Raw genomic sequence first — 19,485 nt, forward strand, 5'->3', positions numbered from 1 at the left:
AGAGAAACACACCCCGTGCCAGGGCTCTTATCAAGTGACAAGCAGAGTGATGGCCGGGGTTGTCGGGAGGCAGCCAGCCACGCCAGGACATCAGCACATCCTGGATCTCTCACTGATGGGACACTTTATCTAGAGCCAAAATCATCAGCTTCCAGGGCATTACAGGGAACCGATGTCATTGTAAGGCAAACCAGGTCCCAGCCAGCCTCTCAGGGTATTTGACCCCACTTCACTGCAGCTGCCTTTCTTGGAGGACTGGCTGCAAGGGGGTCCTCGGAACACCAACCCAGTGCATGGCAGAGGCCACACTGCGCCCACTTGCCCGGACTTCCCCACTCCCCCACCTCGATTGCCTTCCTCTCTCTAACCCCTCCCGTCGTTCTCACCCTTCTCTCATCTGCATCCCAACTCACAACCTACACATGGTCTCCTCCTTAAAAAAAAGAAAAAGAAGTAACAGGTGGTGTTCTCACACTGCCTTTCCACCTCCCAACACTAAGTAACCACCACCAAAACATGGAAGTAGAGCACATTTTAAACTGGTTTGTACTGAATTGATAAAGCTTTGTCATTCCCGTTCTTCGAATAAATTCAAGTGAGTTGGAAACCTACTGCAACACGCCCAGTGTTGATCACCACGCTCTTCAGAAGAACTCAGAGGGAACACACGAACGCCACATGGCAGGCCCTCACTATTCCAGGGTTCTAGCTCCTCTTCTCTGGCCTGTACACCCTGGGCCCCACAACTGTCCCTCATGTGATAGTTTCTAGGTACTTCTCCTTTCCAGGCATCTACCTCTAGCTCTATTTATCAAGATCCCTTAAAAATAGGTCATCAACCTCAGAATGGAGTGGAGTGGAGTCACACTAGGGGCTGAGGGAGCTGGATTCTAAAGTCATTAGCAGAACAAAAACCATGCAATACCAAAATGAGCCCTGAAAGTCCCTGACACTGTCCATCACAGGGAGATGCTTCAAGAAAGAGGCTCACTTCACTTCACAGCCTCTTCTAGAGGCTCTGAGCTGCCAAAGGAAACAGATTCCCCCCTTATCGCCCTCCCCGCAAGGCACAGCCTCACCAAGCAGGGTGATCACTCACACAACTGACTTTTTCTTGTCTTTCAGCTGGTTTGTTTCCTGGGGATGGCTTGCTTTTGCCCGGCCCACATGCTGCACACTGACATGTAAATGCATCCGAGAGCCAGACTTACCCAAGCTGGAGGACAGTGCCACCATCACTTAGTCCCCTTCAAAGGACATCTGTTTGCTTCACACCTTCCAGTTCATCCTCCCCTCAACCTCTCACCCTCAGCCCAGGCCAATACTTCACGATGGCCAACCAGGAGCCACCACTGGGCACAGTTCTCGCAAAGAACTTTGTAAAACTTCTATTTTGAAGACTCACTATTGTAAGTCACTGTCTTGATAAGAGGTCGTAAAGAGGTCAATGTGATAGCAATCTCGCTGCAGTACATAAAATCAATAGCCTTTTCTAAAGGCGGCAACAATTTACGCAACTACAATTTTTTGCCTAGAAGACAATCGTGCACTCTTATGATCATCATTTATCATCCCAGCTGAAAAAGCTGTTGGCACAGTTTTCTCGCCTGTATTTCTGGTTATGTCTGAAGTCACCTTAAGTCATATTAGTGCACCAGCAGCAGACAAACCGTAGTTACCACTTACGAGCACAGAAAGTGCTACGTTATAAGGTAGATCATAAACACCAAGCTCTGAAAGAACTTTGCATTGATAATGCATTCAAAACATTGAAACGGCAGAACAATGACAAAAGTCAAGATAACCCTAACTTTATGGATACAAGTTGGTCCTAAATTTTGTTCTCAGGAACAAGTTCCAAAAATGGTACAGCTCAGAGTTAGAGGCAGCTCTGAAAAGATTCATGTAAATACTCTTCCATATTTTGGATAATATTGTATTTTTATGCTCTAAAATGGGTACAATAAACCCTTGTAATAGCATATAAACATTTTGTTCATTTGTATTTTTGTACACCCCCATTTTCATCTTCCTCTTCAAATGGCAGGTGATTTACAGAAATCATTCTCTGACATCACTATGTGATGTTTTCTCCTTCTTAAAAGGCTACACACACAAAACTTCAGCCTCATCCCACCCATCCAATCAGGTGTTTCCCCTACATCCACCCAGCTCTCCTACATTGCAGATTTGAGCCCCCAAGGTGGGAGGGAGAAAAAGCAGTTTTCCAAGTGAAAGAATGGGGCTTTCATGCTCGTTGAGTGGCTCAGAGAAGGAACAGCTCGAGATGCTGAAGGCCCCCAGGCGGTGAGATTCTGAGCTTCATCACTACTCACTGTGTGGTTCTAGGTGGGGGGACCTGCCCTTCTCAATGCTCAACAGGCAGGAGACACAAAGGCCTGCTGAAGGACTGACAGGAGGGAGAGGGGAGACTTCCTCTCTAACCACTGTCTTAGCAGCTGCCACGACAGCCCAGGAACCTCAACAGCTTCCTACCACATGGGGCCACATCCCATCACTCTGGTCATCGTGGCACTCACCACACCCATACAGAATTTATTACACAGAGTGTAATAAGTGTCTGTACCTTTTACACCCAGCGCTGTGTCTGACACCAAGATGATCCTCAAACATCTGTGTCTGTTACATGACACTGCCCAGCCCACTGAGACCAGGGACGGAAGACATTTCCGCTGTGGGAGAGGGCAGTTCTGGTGAATGTGATGAGCTGAAAATGGACATCTCCACAAAGCAGAGCTTCAGACTCAGAGTTCACAGCCCAAACCAGCTCAGAGTAGCATCACCGCTACTTCCCACCCCGTAACACTGTTAAACTAGAAAGCATACGACTGAGAACCATCGAACTTCCTGTCTCAGTGCCATCAACTCAAATTCTAACCACTGTTTACCACAGTGAATAACCATGTCAAAAACTGCAGTTTCTTACGGTGATCAGTAACTTTGCAGGAAAAACTGGAGATGCATAAATATAGCTCATCAGGAAAGTGTGACCACTGAATCCTGGCAAAGCACAAAAAACATAAGGTGAGATTTTAAATTCCAGCACTACGCCCAGAGTCAACTTACAGGGTGAGCTCAAGTGGAAAACAGCTACAGCCTAACTAATTATTTGCTGGGCACTTAGCTACAACGTGTTACACACAGGTTACAGTTCCAGGGCTGCTGGTGTTATTTACAGCTGTGGACACATCATCATCCTTTGGCCAGCATTTAGGCAGCTTCTGATTGAGAAGATGGTTCACATTGCGACTTGAGCACAGTTCAGAGTGACACCCTGAGCGTCCGCCCCATTCAGTAAGAGCTCTCTGCATGGCTGCGTGTTCTGTAACCCCAACAGCCTGCTGAGTGGCATCTGGTTCCACGCCGCCGGTCAGATTTCAGGGATGTTAACACAGCGGGCAATCCCTGGGGCCTTTATTAAGGATGGATTACAGAAGGTTAAGGAATGTTAGGCAAGGAAGCAGGAAGTAAATGGAGAAAAAGGAAAAGTTGTCGAACACTTCTAGCAGAAGAGGTGGACAAAATCCAATAAGGAAAAAAAATGTTTATTATTGGGCTACTGTAATACAGATGTTAAAGCCCGTATCTCAGCATTGTTTTTAGGGTGTAAGAGCAGGTTAGACATGGAAACCACCAGCAGAAACCACGGCAGGGATTGATGATGGTCAAAAACCAGATCAGAAGGTCAGGCAGAAGGATCAAGTAGCATAACCATGATCTAACAAGAAGTGGAACCAAGCCAAGGACCAGTCCCCCAAGCCCTCTTCTACAGGGATGAGAAGCAGCATCTACATCTGCGCTAGTTCTCCTGGTCATTCTAACGCACCCCTCAGTGGAAAACCTTGACTCTGGTGCCAGCAACATCCACAGCCCCTCTGGAGGGAAGCACGCGGCTCCCTGTGACTGAGCCATCTTTGGTAGTTCCCTGGGCCTGAGGAGGCCAAAGCCACACGGACCTGGGTACCCGCCCAGGAACGGCAACCAACAGGCTGTTTCCTACAAAAGCTTTAAAGCTTTTGTCACCAGTGGACAAATTAGTGGACTGGAATAACAGCGGAGAGTAAAACCAACCTAAACTGGCACCGAAAATTCAGAAAGGGAGATTTAATCCAAGGCAGAGGTAAGAAGACAGGAAAAGGGCAGAGCCAAGAGTAACTGAGGCACACTGACAGAAATGCACCCCTGCTGCTGACAGGATAACCTGGTCCCTAACGCCTCAGGGCTCAGGAGCATCTTTCTGGTTCCCTGACACTGGGCTGACCTGTTAAGCCAGGCTGCTCAGATGAGCTAAGCCTGGTTCCTGAGGAACAGAGCCTACATCTTGAAGTGCCCTTGCAACCAAAATAGCTTAGTTCACCAGGTGCCAAGGAGGGCAGACGACACAGGCATCCCATTAGTGGTGTCCTCTCGGTGCAATCGGGGGGTGTCCCACCACTGTAAGCTCAGGAACAGGTAGGTCTGGAGCAACAGGGTTGAGGATTTGAGAGGACAAGCGGTTCTCAGAGCCAGGACTTCAGGACTCCTCTCGCTCTTCCCTTCCCCTCACCTGAAACAGCCGCCCACGCCTAGCCCTGGAGCTCCTCCGCCAACGCTGGCGCGCGGCTAAACTAGATGGTCCAACCCAAGGCTGGCCGCCCCGCACGCAGGAGCTGGAGTCAGCGAACCAGCACCCACAGCACCCTTCCCAGCCCTCCAGGCTCTCACCCGCTGCCCTGCCCTGACCTGCCCTGCGGCTTCCCGGAGGACGAGACCTTCTCCTAGCAACAGGATTAGCACCAGCTAGTACAGTTCACGTGTTCTCATCCCATCAAGCCTCTGAGGGCTGTACTAGCTTCTCACTCCTGTTTCACAGACAAATGAAGCCTAGAAGCTAAGTGATTGTCTAAGGTCACACAGCTGGTGAGTGCGGGGAGGAGAAGAGGTGACGACAGGACAACAGTGCTCAAAACCCAGGTCTACCCAGTCTAAAGGTTATGCTCTTGACCTCTATGTTTTCCCTGCCCTTTTCTCTCCAGAGTTTTTTTTTTTTTAAATTGTGGTATAACAAAGTTTACCATCCTAACATTTTTAAATGTATACTTCAGTGGCATTAAGTACATTCACATTGTTGCGCAACGATCACTACCATGCATCTCCAGAACTTTTCACCTTGCAAAACTGAAATTCTGTGTCCATTAAACAACTCTTCACTCTCCCCTCCCTCCTGCAACCACCATTCTGCTTTGTCTCTATGAATTTGCCTCCTGTAGATACCTGTGTTAGTGGAATTATACAATATTCATCGTTTTATAACTGGCTTATTTCACTTAACATGATGTCAAGGTTCATCAATGTTTAGCAGGTGTTAGAACATCCTTCCTTCCTTTGTTGTTTTGTTTGTTTTAACTGAAGGTTGCTTACTGATCTTGCTTCCATGAGTGGCCTCAACCAGGGGGGAAAGGGCAGGGGAACCAGGCAGCATGGGGAGGGGTCATCTCCACAACATTCTATTTGTGCACAGAACTGAACAGATGAGCGGACAGTCACTGCTGCAGTTAGAAGCTGGCAGCATGGGAAAGGGAAACAGGTGGGGCACTGGGGTGTTAATACAGACCCCTAAGCAGGGGTGCCTGGGGGAACTTAATCTGCTTCAACCCAAGAAGAATGAGAAAATGAGAAACAGTATGGGAAGGCCAGAATCATCAGGGATGGAGGGAGGAGGAAGGTTCAGGACGTGGGGGGCTGTTTAGCAACTGGGGTGAAGGGACTGCTCTCCCCCTGCTGGGATCTCCCCAGCCCCACCAATCCAGCAAAAAGGGGGCAGCCTGCAACCCCCATGGGCAGGTCTAGGGCTGCCAGATGCTCTAGGCAGGCTTGCCCTCCAGGGAGTGATAGTACTGCCCCCCACCCCGCCCCCAGCTTCTCTGCCAGGGTGTGGTGGTCCCTGACCTCCTTGTAGCGGTTTTCTCGTAATTCATTCTTGATCCCCATCAGCTTCTCTTCAATGGCATCCTTGGAGCTGGCACAGATCATTTTTCTCTGAAGGGCTGCAGACTCAGGGGCCCAGACCCCCTTCTTGCTCTCCTCCGTCTCACAGGTTGCATCCTAGAGGGCGTAGTGGCAGTCCTGGTATGGAAGCATCTTGACAAAGGTGGTGTGGTGTCACCTTCAGTCTGGCCCGCATCACCTACCAGCATCCCGAGCCCTCCCCCAGGATGAGGCTCTTCTTGTCCTCGCTCCAGCAGAAGATCACAGCCTCCTTGCACTACTTCGCCTCCTCTGGTGAAGAACGACTTACACCCCTTCATGTTACTGAACACTCTGATGGACAACAGAGACGGCCACACTGGAGGCCACGTTTCTAGAAGCAAAGAGGAAACAGCGAGGAGAGCCAGAAAGACGAGGGTCACTGCAGCTGCTGTCAGGATCCAACAGAACCAACATCCTTCCTTCTTAAGGCTGAGTAATATTCCGCTGTACGGATGTATCACTTTTGGTTTATCCATTCATTCATGATGGACACTGGGTTGCTTCCACCTCTTGGCTACTGCGAATAATACTGCTCTGCTTTCCTTTCTCATCTTACATTGAGTGGCTAACACCCTACCTGAGGCATAGCCGGGGTAAGAAGGTACAGAGAGAATCCTTCCACCTACTTTCAAAGACTGTTTTAGGAAATTAGGTGGAATGGGCTTTCCATTTGATTTTTAAATCAATAAGTATTTATTGAGGCAATTATATGCCCACGTAGTAAGTTAACTGTATTAACATACATATATATTTAAAGGGGACTATAAATCAATGTTACTATAAAATTTGATAAGCCTCTTAAGGTTTTAACCAAACAAACCAGAACTCTTACATTTAAACGAGTATTTTCCTGACAGCCTTGGAGGCTCTACACTGATTGATCACCGAGAGCCTTCAAAGCCGACTGTACCTCCCCTGAGGGTGACAACTAGTAAGAGGCCACACAAAACTGTCATCAGTACCTGCGAGTCACACTTTGCCTGTAACAGAAATCTAAGTCAGTGAATTCCTACCTTACTCAACCAGCTCAGTTCTTTGAGTAACTCTTGGATATTTTCAGGGATAGAGAAAGCGTACCTTCCAGGCACAGAGACTTTGCCAGCAAAGGAAAGAGAATCACCAGATTTGAAGCCCGTTTCGGAAGAGGTGTTGATGAGCTCCAGCATCCCTGTATCTCTGCCAAAGAGCATCCTGAAGGAAATGGCTTTCATTCAGATGGGTGAGATCTGACACACGTCATAAAAATCACGTTTTAAGAATATTTTTTATCATTTTGGTGCACACAGTTTATTACATAGTTAAGCACATGTGTACACAGTAAAATGGCCATTGAAAAAGCAAGCAGCTTGACAGCAAAGAAACACTAGTTTGTGGCCAAGGAGATATTCATTTTCCTTATTTCACAAATAAACATTAGCTCTCATTAGCAAGGGTAGGCAAATTAAGAATTTGATTAAATCTGATGAGACAAGATAAAGCAATTTATCTCCTTTTAATGTACTAACACCTCCTTAATGCTTACTCATACAACAAATGAACCCCTGAACTGGAAAAACCCAAGGTCAAAAGACCACTTTGCAGGGATGGGCTCTTCCTCCCTGCCTCGTGTCCGGGCTGTGACAGACATCACGGCAGGGAAAAGGTGCTCTGTACACATGTTGGCTGAGTGATGAACATGAAAGCTGGTCTGAATCTTCAGATGACAACTGTGAGTATTATCTAACCTGTGGGAGAGCAGACGGCTGAAACAGACTCCATCCGACTGTTCCTCCTGGATTCATTGTTGCCTCTTCTGAAAGCCACCTGCTTTGTTGGATCTCACATCAGGAATGGAGATCCATATTCACCCTCATCTAATGATGCAAATATCCATCAGTCTGGATGAGATTATCAATAGAAATTTAAGTGAGAAAAAAATAAGATTTTGCTTTGAATGTAAATGATAAAACTTAGGGATGTAACAGCAAAAAACACACGATCAAAACTGTGTAAAATAGTTGGGGGGTGCAGGTAGAGCTCAGTGGTAGTGTGTGCTTAGCATGCATGAGGTTCTGGGTTCAATCCACAGTAACGCCATAAAATTTTTTTTTTTTAATTTTAAAAACTTAATTACCTCCCCCTAAAAAAGATTTTAAAAATTACTTTTTAAATTATGTAAAATTAGGCTATTCATATCCACAGATGTTGCTTTCCTGATATTTCATATTTATACCTTGTGCTAAGCCTTTGGGCACAGTAGTAAAAAAAGAAAAACAACATTTAATTATCTCCTAACAGGGGCTCCGCATTCCACAGATTTAGGCAAGTGCCAGAGGAAACAGACGGGCTCTCCACCGGGCCCTCCAGCCCAAACTGTGCCAAAACGACAGAAGATAACATTACAGTACAGGTGGCTCCTTAGTGAAAAAAGGCCTTTCCTCCAAGAGCAATGGCCTGGAAACAGAAAGGGAGTGCAGGTGGGCTCTAAATCAATTCAAGGGCATTTATTGAGTGCCTACAGTATGTAAAGCCCATTCTCAAGAAAAGTGAGGGATATGAGTGTAAGATTCAACCAACATCTTCAGTGAGAGCAATTCTGCAAATACACACACTCAGCCACCAACTGCACACAAGTAAGAAAAAGTAGTGAAACGCATTCTAAAATTACCTACAGTCCCAAAGCTTTTTTAAGTTTGGCTTTGTAACTCACCCTACATTCAGCAGAATCATCTTTTTTATATGTCACTGTGAAGCACAGTAATACAGTGAATAACTCATGAACTGGTCACAAAAACCAGTCACCCTCCAACAGCACTGTTTCTGCTCCTGCTCCCCCGCCACCCTCCTCCACCCCAGGTAACTACTATTCTAGTTGCCTTTTCCCTCATTCCCTGGGTTTGACTCATTTTTATCACATGTATATCCTTCACCAATACTGTTCATTTTGCCGACTTCAAAAATTCATGAAAATGGTATCAATTCTGTACGAATTCCTCTCTGAAGCACCTTAAGTGATACCTAAGCCGAGCATCATATCAAGTCAGGTAATATGTTCTGAACATGCCTCATATCATTGGTGGGATTGCACTGTGGTCTGGGTGGGCAGTGAGCAAAAGGAAGATTAAGCCAGAGTCTAAACTGAATGGCCAGGGCACACGAAGACAGCTGAATACAGTGCAATTTACCAGTTCCAATGTTTTTCCTTTTCATCCCTCACCATAAACACCCAGTATCCAGGTAATGCTACAATGGAACTGGCATCTTATTGCCCAGCACCTTCTATCTTGGGGAGTCTCTAAGCCAGGGGAAGTGAACTGCTTAGTTCTGAACAGACTAAAAGCCAAGTCTTTGAATTCCACGCAGGAGGTATCCGGGTGTTCTCCGTCCTTTAGGATTTCATTTCACTATGTGTTTGAGTTTTATAGCGACAAAAGCTCTATGGGGAAATCCTTAAGCATCCCTCATGATGGGCCTCTTCATTCCTCCCCAAACTTCAGCAAAGAAGAGAAAAGCCTGAAGGGACTGCATCAGTATTAGAATCATTCAAAGGAGGGTAATTTTTATGGGCCCTTGAATAAATTTTAAGAGGAGCATTATGGGCCATTAACTTGGAGCTCAGATATATAAGCGTGGTCATCCCCACAGCAAATCAGCGAGATACACCAGTGCTCATCTCCACCAGGACCCAGACAACGTGAGGACCTCCTGCCCGTAACAAAGCAAACTGCCCCTGCTTGGAGGAGCTTTCAGAGTGCTCTGACAAAGCCCTGGCCAAGCACCTCAAGCTATAACAGGGTTTGGGTCCTGAGTGTCCTTCTGTAAGGCTCTCCCCTCAGATGCTGGAGGAAGGGGCCTTGTCTGTGATGGCCAAGCTGACAACCTGAGTGAGGGGGAGTTCACTTTCCAAACATCTGTCCAGCCAACAGGCAGTGAGCAGGGCACACCCATAAACATAAAAACCTTTGACTAAGCAGGCAGATGAGAGAGGGCTTCCAGGAGTCTCAGACCCGCTTCTCTGATCTTAGCTCAGAAAGAGAACAAAATGCCCATCAGACATTGAGGCTGATTGGAGAGAAGATACTCCCACTGTGGGAGTTTAAGAGGGAGATGGAGCCAGGGAAAGTGCCTGGAAAGCAGATGGGGGCCCTGGGATGAGAGGAGGATTAGATTTAAAATCAGAAATAATTTTACACTGAGTTTCATGTGCACCTTTTGTTACATTTAGCCTTTTTTTTTTATTTTTGAAGATGTGATCCTCTTTGGGGGCCTATGTGGCCTACAGAAAGCCAAAAACAAGGGTTTCTGCCTACACTTGGGACAGTTTTAAGAAGCACCAGGACACCTATGGGGCTGAGTGTGGTGGTAGCAACAGGATGCAAAGCAGCAGATTCCCCAGGGAAAGAACCACAGGGCCAGACCGTCTGCCCTGTTTCTGCACTCAGAGACTATCCTTTCTCCTTTCCCTCTCTGCTGCTGGTGGGGCAGGGCAGTGCTAGCAGAAAGCAAGCTCCATGTTAGGGCTTCTTTTGAGCACAAATGATGTTCTAGACCCACCATCAATGGGACAGAACCTCATGGAAGGCAGTAGAGCAGAGGGGTCAGACAGCTGGGGGTGGGGTCCCTAACCCACTCCACAGGAGGAGTGTGGCTGTGGGCAGGTCATGTAAGCTTGAAGTCCCTTGTTTGTAAATGAAGATGGTGGGGGTGCCTGTGTCATGGTGTTATTGTTAAGTTAGTTAACATACAGCTCTTAGAAATGACCTAGTTCATAAGGTAGCTAACATTTATCAACTGCTTAATTAGTGTTTTTCCACTGTAGGGCTCAAGAGACATGGAAGCTCCAAACAAATGAAGGGGAAAATTCATGCCAAGGTGCCTTATTTAACATACGTATTCGTATATTTTATCCTGAACATTCTGGTTTCCACAACTTCCTATGTCTAAAAATATAATCCTTTAATGAGCAAAAGCAGTTATAAATACCTTAACAGAGGAAATGCAAGGAAAACTACAAATGAACACACCAAGCATATGAAAAGATGCCCAACACTTCAACGAAAGTCAACTTTAAACAAAAATAAAATGTTTACTGTAAGTTTAAAAAGGCAACAATGACCAGTGCCAGGGAAGGGTAAAGAAACAAACCAGTTCTTTCCAGGAAGCTATTAACTGTATCAGTGAGGACTTGTAAAAGCACATGCCAGCAATTCCACCTTTAGGAACTTTCCCAAAAAAAAAAAAACCAGAAAGGTTCCAAGAATGTTCTGCAACATTTTTCACATCAAAAAATGGGACCAATTAAATGTTCAAAGTGAGGATGGTTAAAATCATTAAAGTACAACCGTATTATGCCATATTATGCAGCCATTAGAATAGTATAATTACCTTTATACACTAAAGAGGAAAAAAAGCATAGTAGAGTAAGATTTGAAATAAAAAATGGGACCCTGCCATACATATAAGTATATACCGAATCATGGATAAGTCAAAGCAATATTGCCCAATAGAAATGAGGAAAATCGCATATGAAATTTTAAATTTGCTAGTAGCCATGTTATATCCAAATGATTATTTGAGAATTTAATGAACATATAAAAGCATAAATGAGGTATTTCACGTGCATTTTCTGTACTAAATCTTGGAAAGCTGGCGTGTCCTTGCCACAGGTTAGGCCAGTCCCCACTCCGGCGCTCAGCTGTGGTCCCCTCCTAGACACCGAAGGTCTGGGGACCGTACGGGAGTGGTTAGCAGCAGCCGTCTGGGAATGGGATTACAGAACCTCTGCCCTTCCTGACTTGTATGAATTGCTTCAATAATCATTTGTATTAACCAAAAAAAAAAAGAACATTGTGAAAAATGCTTTTTAATTTTCCTTTAGAGCTATAATAGGAGGCCAGAAAGCACAGCTTAGATGTAAAGCTTCTTTCAAACTGCTCACGCTCCTTCCCCAGGGGCTGTGGGGGATGGGAAGTCTTTTCTCCCTGTGCCTCGGCTGTCTGTGGCTCAGGCAGTTACATATGTGCAGCAAGCCTTCCCTTTCTCTCTCACCAAGTGCCCTTATGACCTGTACCCCTGCAGGATGGCAAGGGAGGGTTAGGAGAAAAGGCCACCATCCAGCACCACGACCGAAGGGGGAAATAAACTGATAAACAGTTGCTAAGCACAGTGTGCCAGACACGGTGCCAGGCAGGCACTTTGTGTGTCTGATCACATAATCCTCCAATCACCTACAATGCAGGTACCATGCCAACCTGTCAGATTAAGAAATCAAGGCTTAGGAAGTATCTGCTCCTAGGTGTCAGAGCTGAGACCGTTTAAGGGCACTCACCTGCACGGTCCACAGCAAGATCATGACCCCAGAGGTTAGGACTGCCCACATTAAGGTCATGGTCTCATCTTTATTAAAACCATGCTGTAAGACAACTGCATTTCTTAGAAAAAAGCAAATTCCAGGCAGCTTTTATTTGCAAGGACCCTGGAGCCTGACCTTTCTCCTCTAAGCTCATCGGTACATCCTCAAATGTAAATATTTCCACTTAGACAAACCACTCTCATCCCACACTCAATGTGTCAAAAATCAAGCATTATCCTTGCCTCATCTCAACTTCTTTATTTCTGTCCATCCTCGAGCTGGAAACTTCAAGGTCACAGATGACTCTTCTTCCCTTGCCTGCATAATTAAATATTTGAGTTCTAGGCTCAGTAATCCCTAAGCGGCTATAAAAACAGTAATAAGCACATCTAGCACCCAGATCTTAGTTTCTAGGTGCCATTCTTCCATACAAGGAAACTGACAGACATTACCTTAACCAAGGGATCATAGTGACACCACCAGGAACGGCACACTGGTATCACCTGTCTCCTGAGAGGGTACACTGAGGAAGGCATTATCACTTTTGTTATGTTATTGCCAAAAATTCATTCATTAAAGCATGGGAAAACATAAGACAAACCCAAATTGAGGCTCATTCTACAAAAATCACTGACAAATACTCTCAAAAGTGCCAACATCAAAAGGAAAAACTGAGGAACTGTCACCATTTAGAGGAGACTTAGGGTGCTGTAATGCCAAATGCAATGTGGAATCCCAGGTGGGATCCCAGCCCAGAAAAAGGCCATTAGTGGAAAAACTGGTGAAATTCCGATCAGGCTTGTAAACAAGTTAATAGTGCCATAGGAATGTTCAATTTCTGGTTTCAACGACTGCACTTTACTTACAAGGCATTAACATCAGGGGAATCTGGAAATACATACATAGAAACTGTTATTTTTGCAAGTCTTCCATAAGTCTAAGACTTTCACGAGAATGTTAAGATAGTAGTGTAGTTACTAGTCCCAATTACATCTAGCTCATCCCTGGCCGTGCTTAAACTATCACCTCCTACCGACCGTGCCATTCTCAATCTCCATGTGCACTCACATCCTATTCATTCTTCTGGAGCCAGTCCTGCCCCACTGCCCTCCTGCCTGACGCTTCTACAGAATTCCTGCAACCAGGAGCACCTGCTCGCCTCTTGTGGCACATGGGTCATGCTGGATTGTTAGGTAACTTTGTGTATTTCGGTTTTACAGCCCAATGATGATGCAAAAGGTCCTTGTGTAGACAAGGACATCAGGGCTCAGATGCTCCACTCACTTTAAACTGAGCTGCTTTTGAATGTGGTTTCTGAGAACCTACTTAGAAAATAGAGGTCAGCTACTATTTCAAATCCATCCAGGTTTACCATGACAATCTGTATGGATAGTGACAAATCCACTATCACTTAGGGAAGACAGTATTCGAACTTAGACATTGTAAGCAGTATAATTTATAGCTGATCCTTATCACAGAAAATAACAGTATTATAACACACCCAGGCCCTCCAGAATTTAGAATGCCTACTTAGTTTCCACTCAGAGGTGCCCTGGCCCCCCAACAGCAAGAGAACGCCATCGCTGTTGAACAATATAAGCACAACAATATACTCAGACTCCAACCAGACCTGGAGCTGTCAGAGAGCCTTCTGATGCATGGCTATCCTGCAGCTAATGAAATGAAATATTAGGAGCGCATTAACCAAAAGGAAATGGGAAGAAACTAGCAGCTGAAAAGCAAGCTTTCCCAAGAGGCCCAAGTGAAGAGACCTGGTGTCAGCGAACAGTTATGAGGAAGTCTGCAGCAGCAAAGGAGCAGAGGGGACTGGGAGCTAGGCATGGCAAGGCAGGCCACGGGCAAGGCAGAGCGCGAGGCGGGGAAGGGACACAGGAGCATGGCACATGACCTCCACGCTGCTCCCTGGTCTCCGGGGCCCTGCGGAGGCCCAAAGCCCTCCAGCGTCTCCACGCCCACCCAGCCAAGTCACCAGGGCTCTGTGTTCATCTGGGTTCCCAGCACCAGATCCTGAGACAAGGAGTCCTGTTCACAAGTTCAATTAGAAAATGCTCCCAGGAAAGCGGAGTGGGGAGGTGACACAGGGAAGGGACGGAAGCCACACAGGGGTGTGATATTCAGGAACGTCCCAAGGAGAGGCACTTTGGCTCAACCTGCACAGGAGCTCTGGAAACAGTGTGCGCCACATCTGCGGGCTGTTCCCAGGTGGGGGGACTGGGAGCTACAGCTCTCATACTCCACCGGGAAAAGGACCATCTCCCTTGGGGGATGTCAGTTCTCGGCTCTAGGAAGCGTTGACAGGGCGCAGGTGCTGACCACTGGGAGTGAGCAAGCACCAGGCCACGTGCAGGAGAACAGCCCGGGGCATACGGAAGAGCCAATGCATCTGCTACAACTGGTCACCAGACCCTCACGTCTCTACTGGGGCCACAGAGCAAACAGGAGCCTCTTGCCGCCTTTCAGACTGACACGTGGGAGAAACCTGCACTCCTGATGCACAGGTAAGGGACAGTTAGAAAACACCAGCCCAAAAGCACGAGTTCTATTTTTCAAAGGACTGGCCCCAGACGGCCCTTCGTAAAGGCCCCTGTGCTCAGAGCCACCACTGACACACACAGGGCGTATACCCCAGTAAAGTCACCTCCTAGCAGCATCAAAAATCCACTGCTCAGACACCACCTCTCAACTAAAAACCAGCATAAAAGGGATTATTGGAAGGTACTGGTTACAGTCTAGTGATTTCCCAGTCACTCTGCTGGCTAGAACCAAAGCCGCATACTGAAAACCTCATTATTTGAGAGAACAGTATTTAAATTTTTCATCCAGAATAATCCTTCTATAGAGAAGGCTTGTATTATTCAGCCTGAAAGAGAGGTTATGTATTTTATACTATAAAAGTCACATTATTTTCTGCAGTTATCATAATCAAATCGTATTTACCACGCTTGCACATGTTTGGGCATCTTCCTGGCACCTGGGCTAATTTGATTTGTACAATGTAGTCTTTTTCTGCAGGTTGGAAACAAAGTACTAACACTTGCCACATACGTGCCACCTGCGACAGGAGAGCCATGGTCAGCTCCACCTTTCTATAAGGGCGGATGAGCCAGACTCACCTTGACATTACCCTCAAAGCGTCTGGCAGTGACTCCCATTCTCTTTTCTCATTGAGAAAAACCTCAGTACAAAGAAAGCAATTTCTCAGAGGCAAGGCGTTGGGTCTTCTGAAAACAGGAGTGCCTTTGTTATGAGAAATGCCCTTTGCCAATGACTAAAATCACCCGCCCCCCAAATATTCACACAGCATACGAGCCTCCAGTTGAAGAGAACAGATGGACAAAGAGAAGAGCAAGAACACAGTAACTTGGAGGGAGGGAAAAGAAGAAAGTCTTCCTGGGTAACTGGGAATAGACTAATATACCAAATTCTTATCTGAATCTATAGTACTTACAGGTTAATTTATACACTTAAATTTAAGTGTCTCATGTTCCAGTAATAACATGTTCCTGCCATGTCACTAAAGCAACAGGTATAATCACTAAAGGGCTTTAAAATTTCCACCCCACTTACAAATGCTGTTGGCATAATAATTATTTCCATCATGCATAATACATTAAAGCATGTGCCTGAATCCAGTGTTCACATTAGAAAAGCCCACTCGCAGGTTAAAAATAAAAAGGAACATTGGCTATCTTGATAACACAAGAAAAATGAACAAATCCTCTCCCCCCAAGAACAAAGCGAATGTGAGCAGCAAGCACGACGTCTCTGCATAATTTCTGATCCATATGCACACTGCGAATCCAGCCTAACAAGCGGGGCGATCGTGGTTAGAGAGCAGCACAACTGCTGCTCACAGTAAAGTGCGTGTGCAACTCTGCCAGAAAAAGTAACAGCTGCTCAAGACGCAATCTGGAAGCCACTGCGTGGGCCACAGAAAATCTCAACCTGAGATTCATAAACCTACAAACGATCTAAGAACTAGAAACCCATTAACAGTGAGTACAGTCCCCCAGCCCTAGGGAGAATTCTAAGACTCTTTTTCAAGTATGGCAAACCTTCACACCAGTGAAGCCACTTTTTTCCTTAAGCGTCTTGTGTGTCCTCCCAAGACCTTTTCCTCATGAAACATTTCTGTCCCTATATTCACAGGTCAAGAAAAAGTACACTGGAACTTTAGCTCAGACTCTCACTAACTTATTCCTAATAGTTAGCATGCAATACACTCATTTCTAACTGAAAATCAAATTGAGTGTTTTCTCTTAAAGTTGTCTTTAAAAGCAACTCAGTGTTCTTGTTTTTCAAAATCAGGACTCTAAAACTTAAGGGCTTATTCAATTAACCATGAGCTTCATATAATACAGCAATTAGTTACTGATAAAAGACTAACATGCATTGCAGGTATGTTCAGTCGAGTCACTCTACTTGGGAGCACAAGGGAAACTTTCATGCGCTTTAGCGTAACGAAGCTTCAGCACTTGACACTCCAGATCTTTCCCTGGCTCCCTGGTTTCCAGCCTCTCGTCGTTGAAGTTCCGGATAAGCTGCTTCAGGGATAGAACTGAAAGGGGAGTTCTGAGCGCTCCTCCCAAGATTCCCACAGGTCAACAGGGTGGGGCGCTCTTCCAAAGCCAGAACTGCCAGAGATTGCACCTCCTAACTGGAACCTCACACCCCTTCCTCCCAGAAGTGTCGTTCATCAGCTATCGCTGCGGGGAGGGCGGGGAGAGACCCAACTGGGGGCGGAGCAGGTGCAGGGACCCGCCCCTAGCCAGGTTACAGCCTCCACTGCCATCTCGTGTCATCTCAGCTCAGCCCTGACCCCCTCCAGGAGGAAGGGAAGAGAAAATTCCTCAAACGAAACGGGGTGGCCGACCCACCGAGCTGAAGGCTCGCCCACGAGCCGGGCAGCTGCGAGCACTCGCCAGGTGAGCAGTCACCAGGTGAGGATGCGGAAGTAGCTCTTCCTCCCCCGCCCAGACCTGTTGGCCAGGGTCGGGTCTTGGGTTTCGCACACCCACACCCACACCCACGCGCGCACCACACACCCCTCTGCACTGAGAGATGGGCACGAGGCACTGTCAAACGTGCCCCAGCCACAGAGAAGGGAAACCTGCAGACGAGGTGTCAGGACATCCAAAACTTATTTTTTAAAAGGAGGTAAAGGTATGTGCTTAAAGGACCCTGCCCCCCTCATACCCACCCCACCTCCCCCGGCCAGGCTGAAACCCGAGGGGGCCCCCGGCGGCTGCAGCTTGACCGTGGGCGCTTGGGGAAGCAGCGGCTGGTCTCTAATCACAGCAATTGCTGCGGAAGCCGGGCGTCTCCAACCGGCTGCACCCGTTTCTGACTTTGAGCACGGAGCCCCGCACATTCCTTCTGACCTTGAGGACAGCCTGGAAATCCACACTCCACCCTCGGGTCAGCATTACTCTGACCCCTCCCCACGATAACTGAAGCCCACCGAGTGCGGCTGCCTCAAAACGCCCATCCGTGGCGAAGAAAGCACTTTCTCAGGCTCCCAGAGATTCCCTCGAGCATCCTCTGACCCACCGCTTACCCACCCCTCAGCCGCCGCGCCCCTCACACCAGGTTGAGTTCCCCCCTCTCTCCACCCCCAAGTGCAGGAACACCCCTCAAGTTCAGGGTTCCCCCTCGGTGGCACGCGAGAGGCGCCCTTCGGGGCTCATGCTGCAGAGCACGGGGTGCGGTCCACCAGCAGGGGACCACCGCAGGGGCTGTCCCAGCGCCCCGGGTTCTGAGCTGGCAGGGGACGCTCCCGTGGTTCGGGGACCTCAGCCGGACAAAGCCCGGTCGAGCACAGCGACCGCAGGGCGTCCGGGAGCCGGAGGCAGCCCTGGCCGGGGGCGGGAGCCGCGTGCGGTCAGCGCGGAGCGCTCCCGGAACAGCCAAACTTTCTCCGCCACCGAAGTTCGGGGTGAGGAGGCGGCGGCGAGGGGGAGGCGGGGAGGCTGAGAGACGTCCCCAGCCGCCCCCGCCCCGCGGAGCCAGCCGCAGGAGAAGGGACCCCCGAGGACCACCCACCCCGCAGCCCTCACCTGTGCCCCCGGGCCCGGCGCGGCCCGCACTCACCTGGCTGTAGAGCTCGCCGACCGACATGACCCCGCAGGCCGGGCCGGAGCCCGGGCGCCGTGCCCCGCGGGCGGCCCTCGCTCGTGCCCCGGGGGTGCGGCAGGTCCCGGCTCCTCGCGGCCCCGGCGACTCTCAGTCCACGGCCGGCCCGCCTGGCGCCATCTTCCCGGGCTGCCCAAGAGTTTCTCGGCTCTTTCCCCTCTTCCTCGACCTGCCCCGCAGGCTTCCTGGAGGCGCAGCGGCCGGCTCGCTCTCGGCTGGCGCGACCTTTACTCCCGCGGCGGCGGCGCAGGAGTGGCGGCCGGGCGGGCGGGGGAGGCGGCGGCGCGGCGCCGCTCCCGGCTCAGGTATGGGAGGCGGCGCGGGCAAGGAGAAGCGGCCCAGGAGGGAGAGGGCGGGCGCGCGTCCGAGCGGGCAGCCGGTGCGCCGCCACCGCCTTTGAGCCCTGCCAGAGCCCGGCCCGCCGCGCCCTCCCGCGCCCCCGCCGCGCCCCCGCCGCGCCCCCGCCGCGCCCCCGCCGCGCCCCCGCCGCGCCCCCGCCGCGCCCCCGCCGCAGCGGGGTCCTCGGGGCCGGGGGCGGGGCCGCGCGAGGCGCGGGCGCCGACCGCCCCCTGCTGGACGCCGGGCGCGCGCGCAGGGACAGGTGCGCGCCGAACGCCGGCAGCTGCCGCGCCGCTCTCTCTACTGGCGCCTGCTGTGCCCTGGAAAGCTGGGCGGGGATCCAGTGCAGACCAGAAAAAAGGGGGGTGGAGCAGTACCAGAAATTGGGCAAGAGGCGTAAACAGGAGTGATGCCTGCTCCTGAAAGGCTCCAAACATTTTCCTCTGGATTTTATGTCGCTGCATTCAGTAGTTTCTTCATTAAAATTATGTCGTAGATTAGGTGACTTGGAATATGCTAAAGATTGTCTCCGCCGAACTGAGCTCTCTGCGCTGAACTCCTGATGAGAAAAAGTGGGAGTAGTAACTCTTTTCCACTTTGCCCACTTTAGTCAGCGCTTCCAACTAGGCTCC

At 48.8% G+C, this 19,485-nt stretch overlaps 2 protein-coding genes across 2 annotated transcripts in view; one reads left to right on the top strand and one right to left on the bottom strand.

Moving 5' to 3' along the window:
• MYO5B (myosin VB) overlaps positions 1-18,733 on the bottom strand; it is a 293,346-nt gene extending 274,613 nt beyond the window's left edge. Inside the window, exon 1 of the mRNA XM_031441933.2 lies at positions 18,473-18,733. Coding sequence (XP_031297793.2) covers positions 18,473-18,499 — 27 coding nt within the window. The 5' untranslated portion in view covers positions 18,500-18,733. The remainder of the gene's footprint in view (positions 1-18,472) is intronic.
• Positions 18,498-19,263, top strand: LOC135319520 (atherin-like). The gene is made up of 2 exons (XM_064480298.1): positions 18,498-18,555; positions 18,695-19,263. Exons 1-2 carry the CDS (start codon positions 18,498-18,500, stop codon positions 19,261-19,263), a joined length of 627 nt encoding a protein of 208 aa, XP_064336368.1.
• The last annotated feature ends 222 nt before the right edge of the window (positions 19,264-19,485 follow it).

Source organism: Camelus dromedarius, chromosome 28, assembly GCF_036321535.1.
Source record: "Camelus dromedarius isolate mCamDro1 chromosome 28, mCamDro1.pat, whole genome shotgun sequence".
Lineage (NCBI taxonomy): Eukaryota > Metazoa > Chordata > Mammalia > Artiodactyla > Camelidae > Camelus > Camelus dromedarius.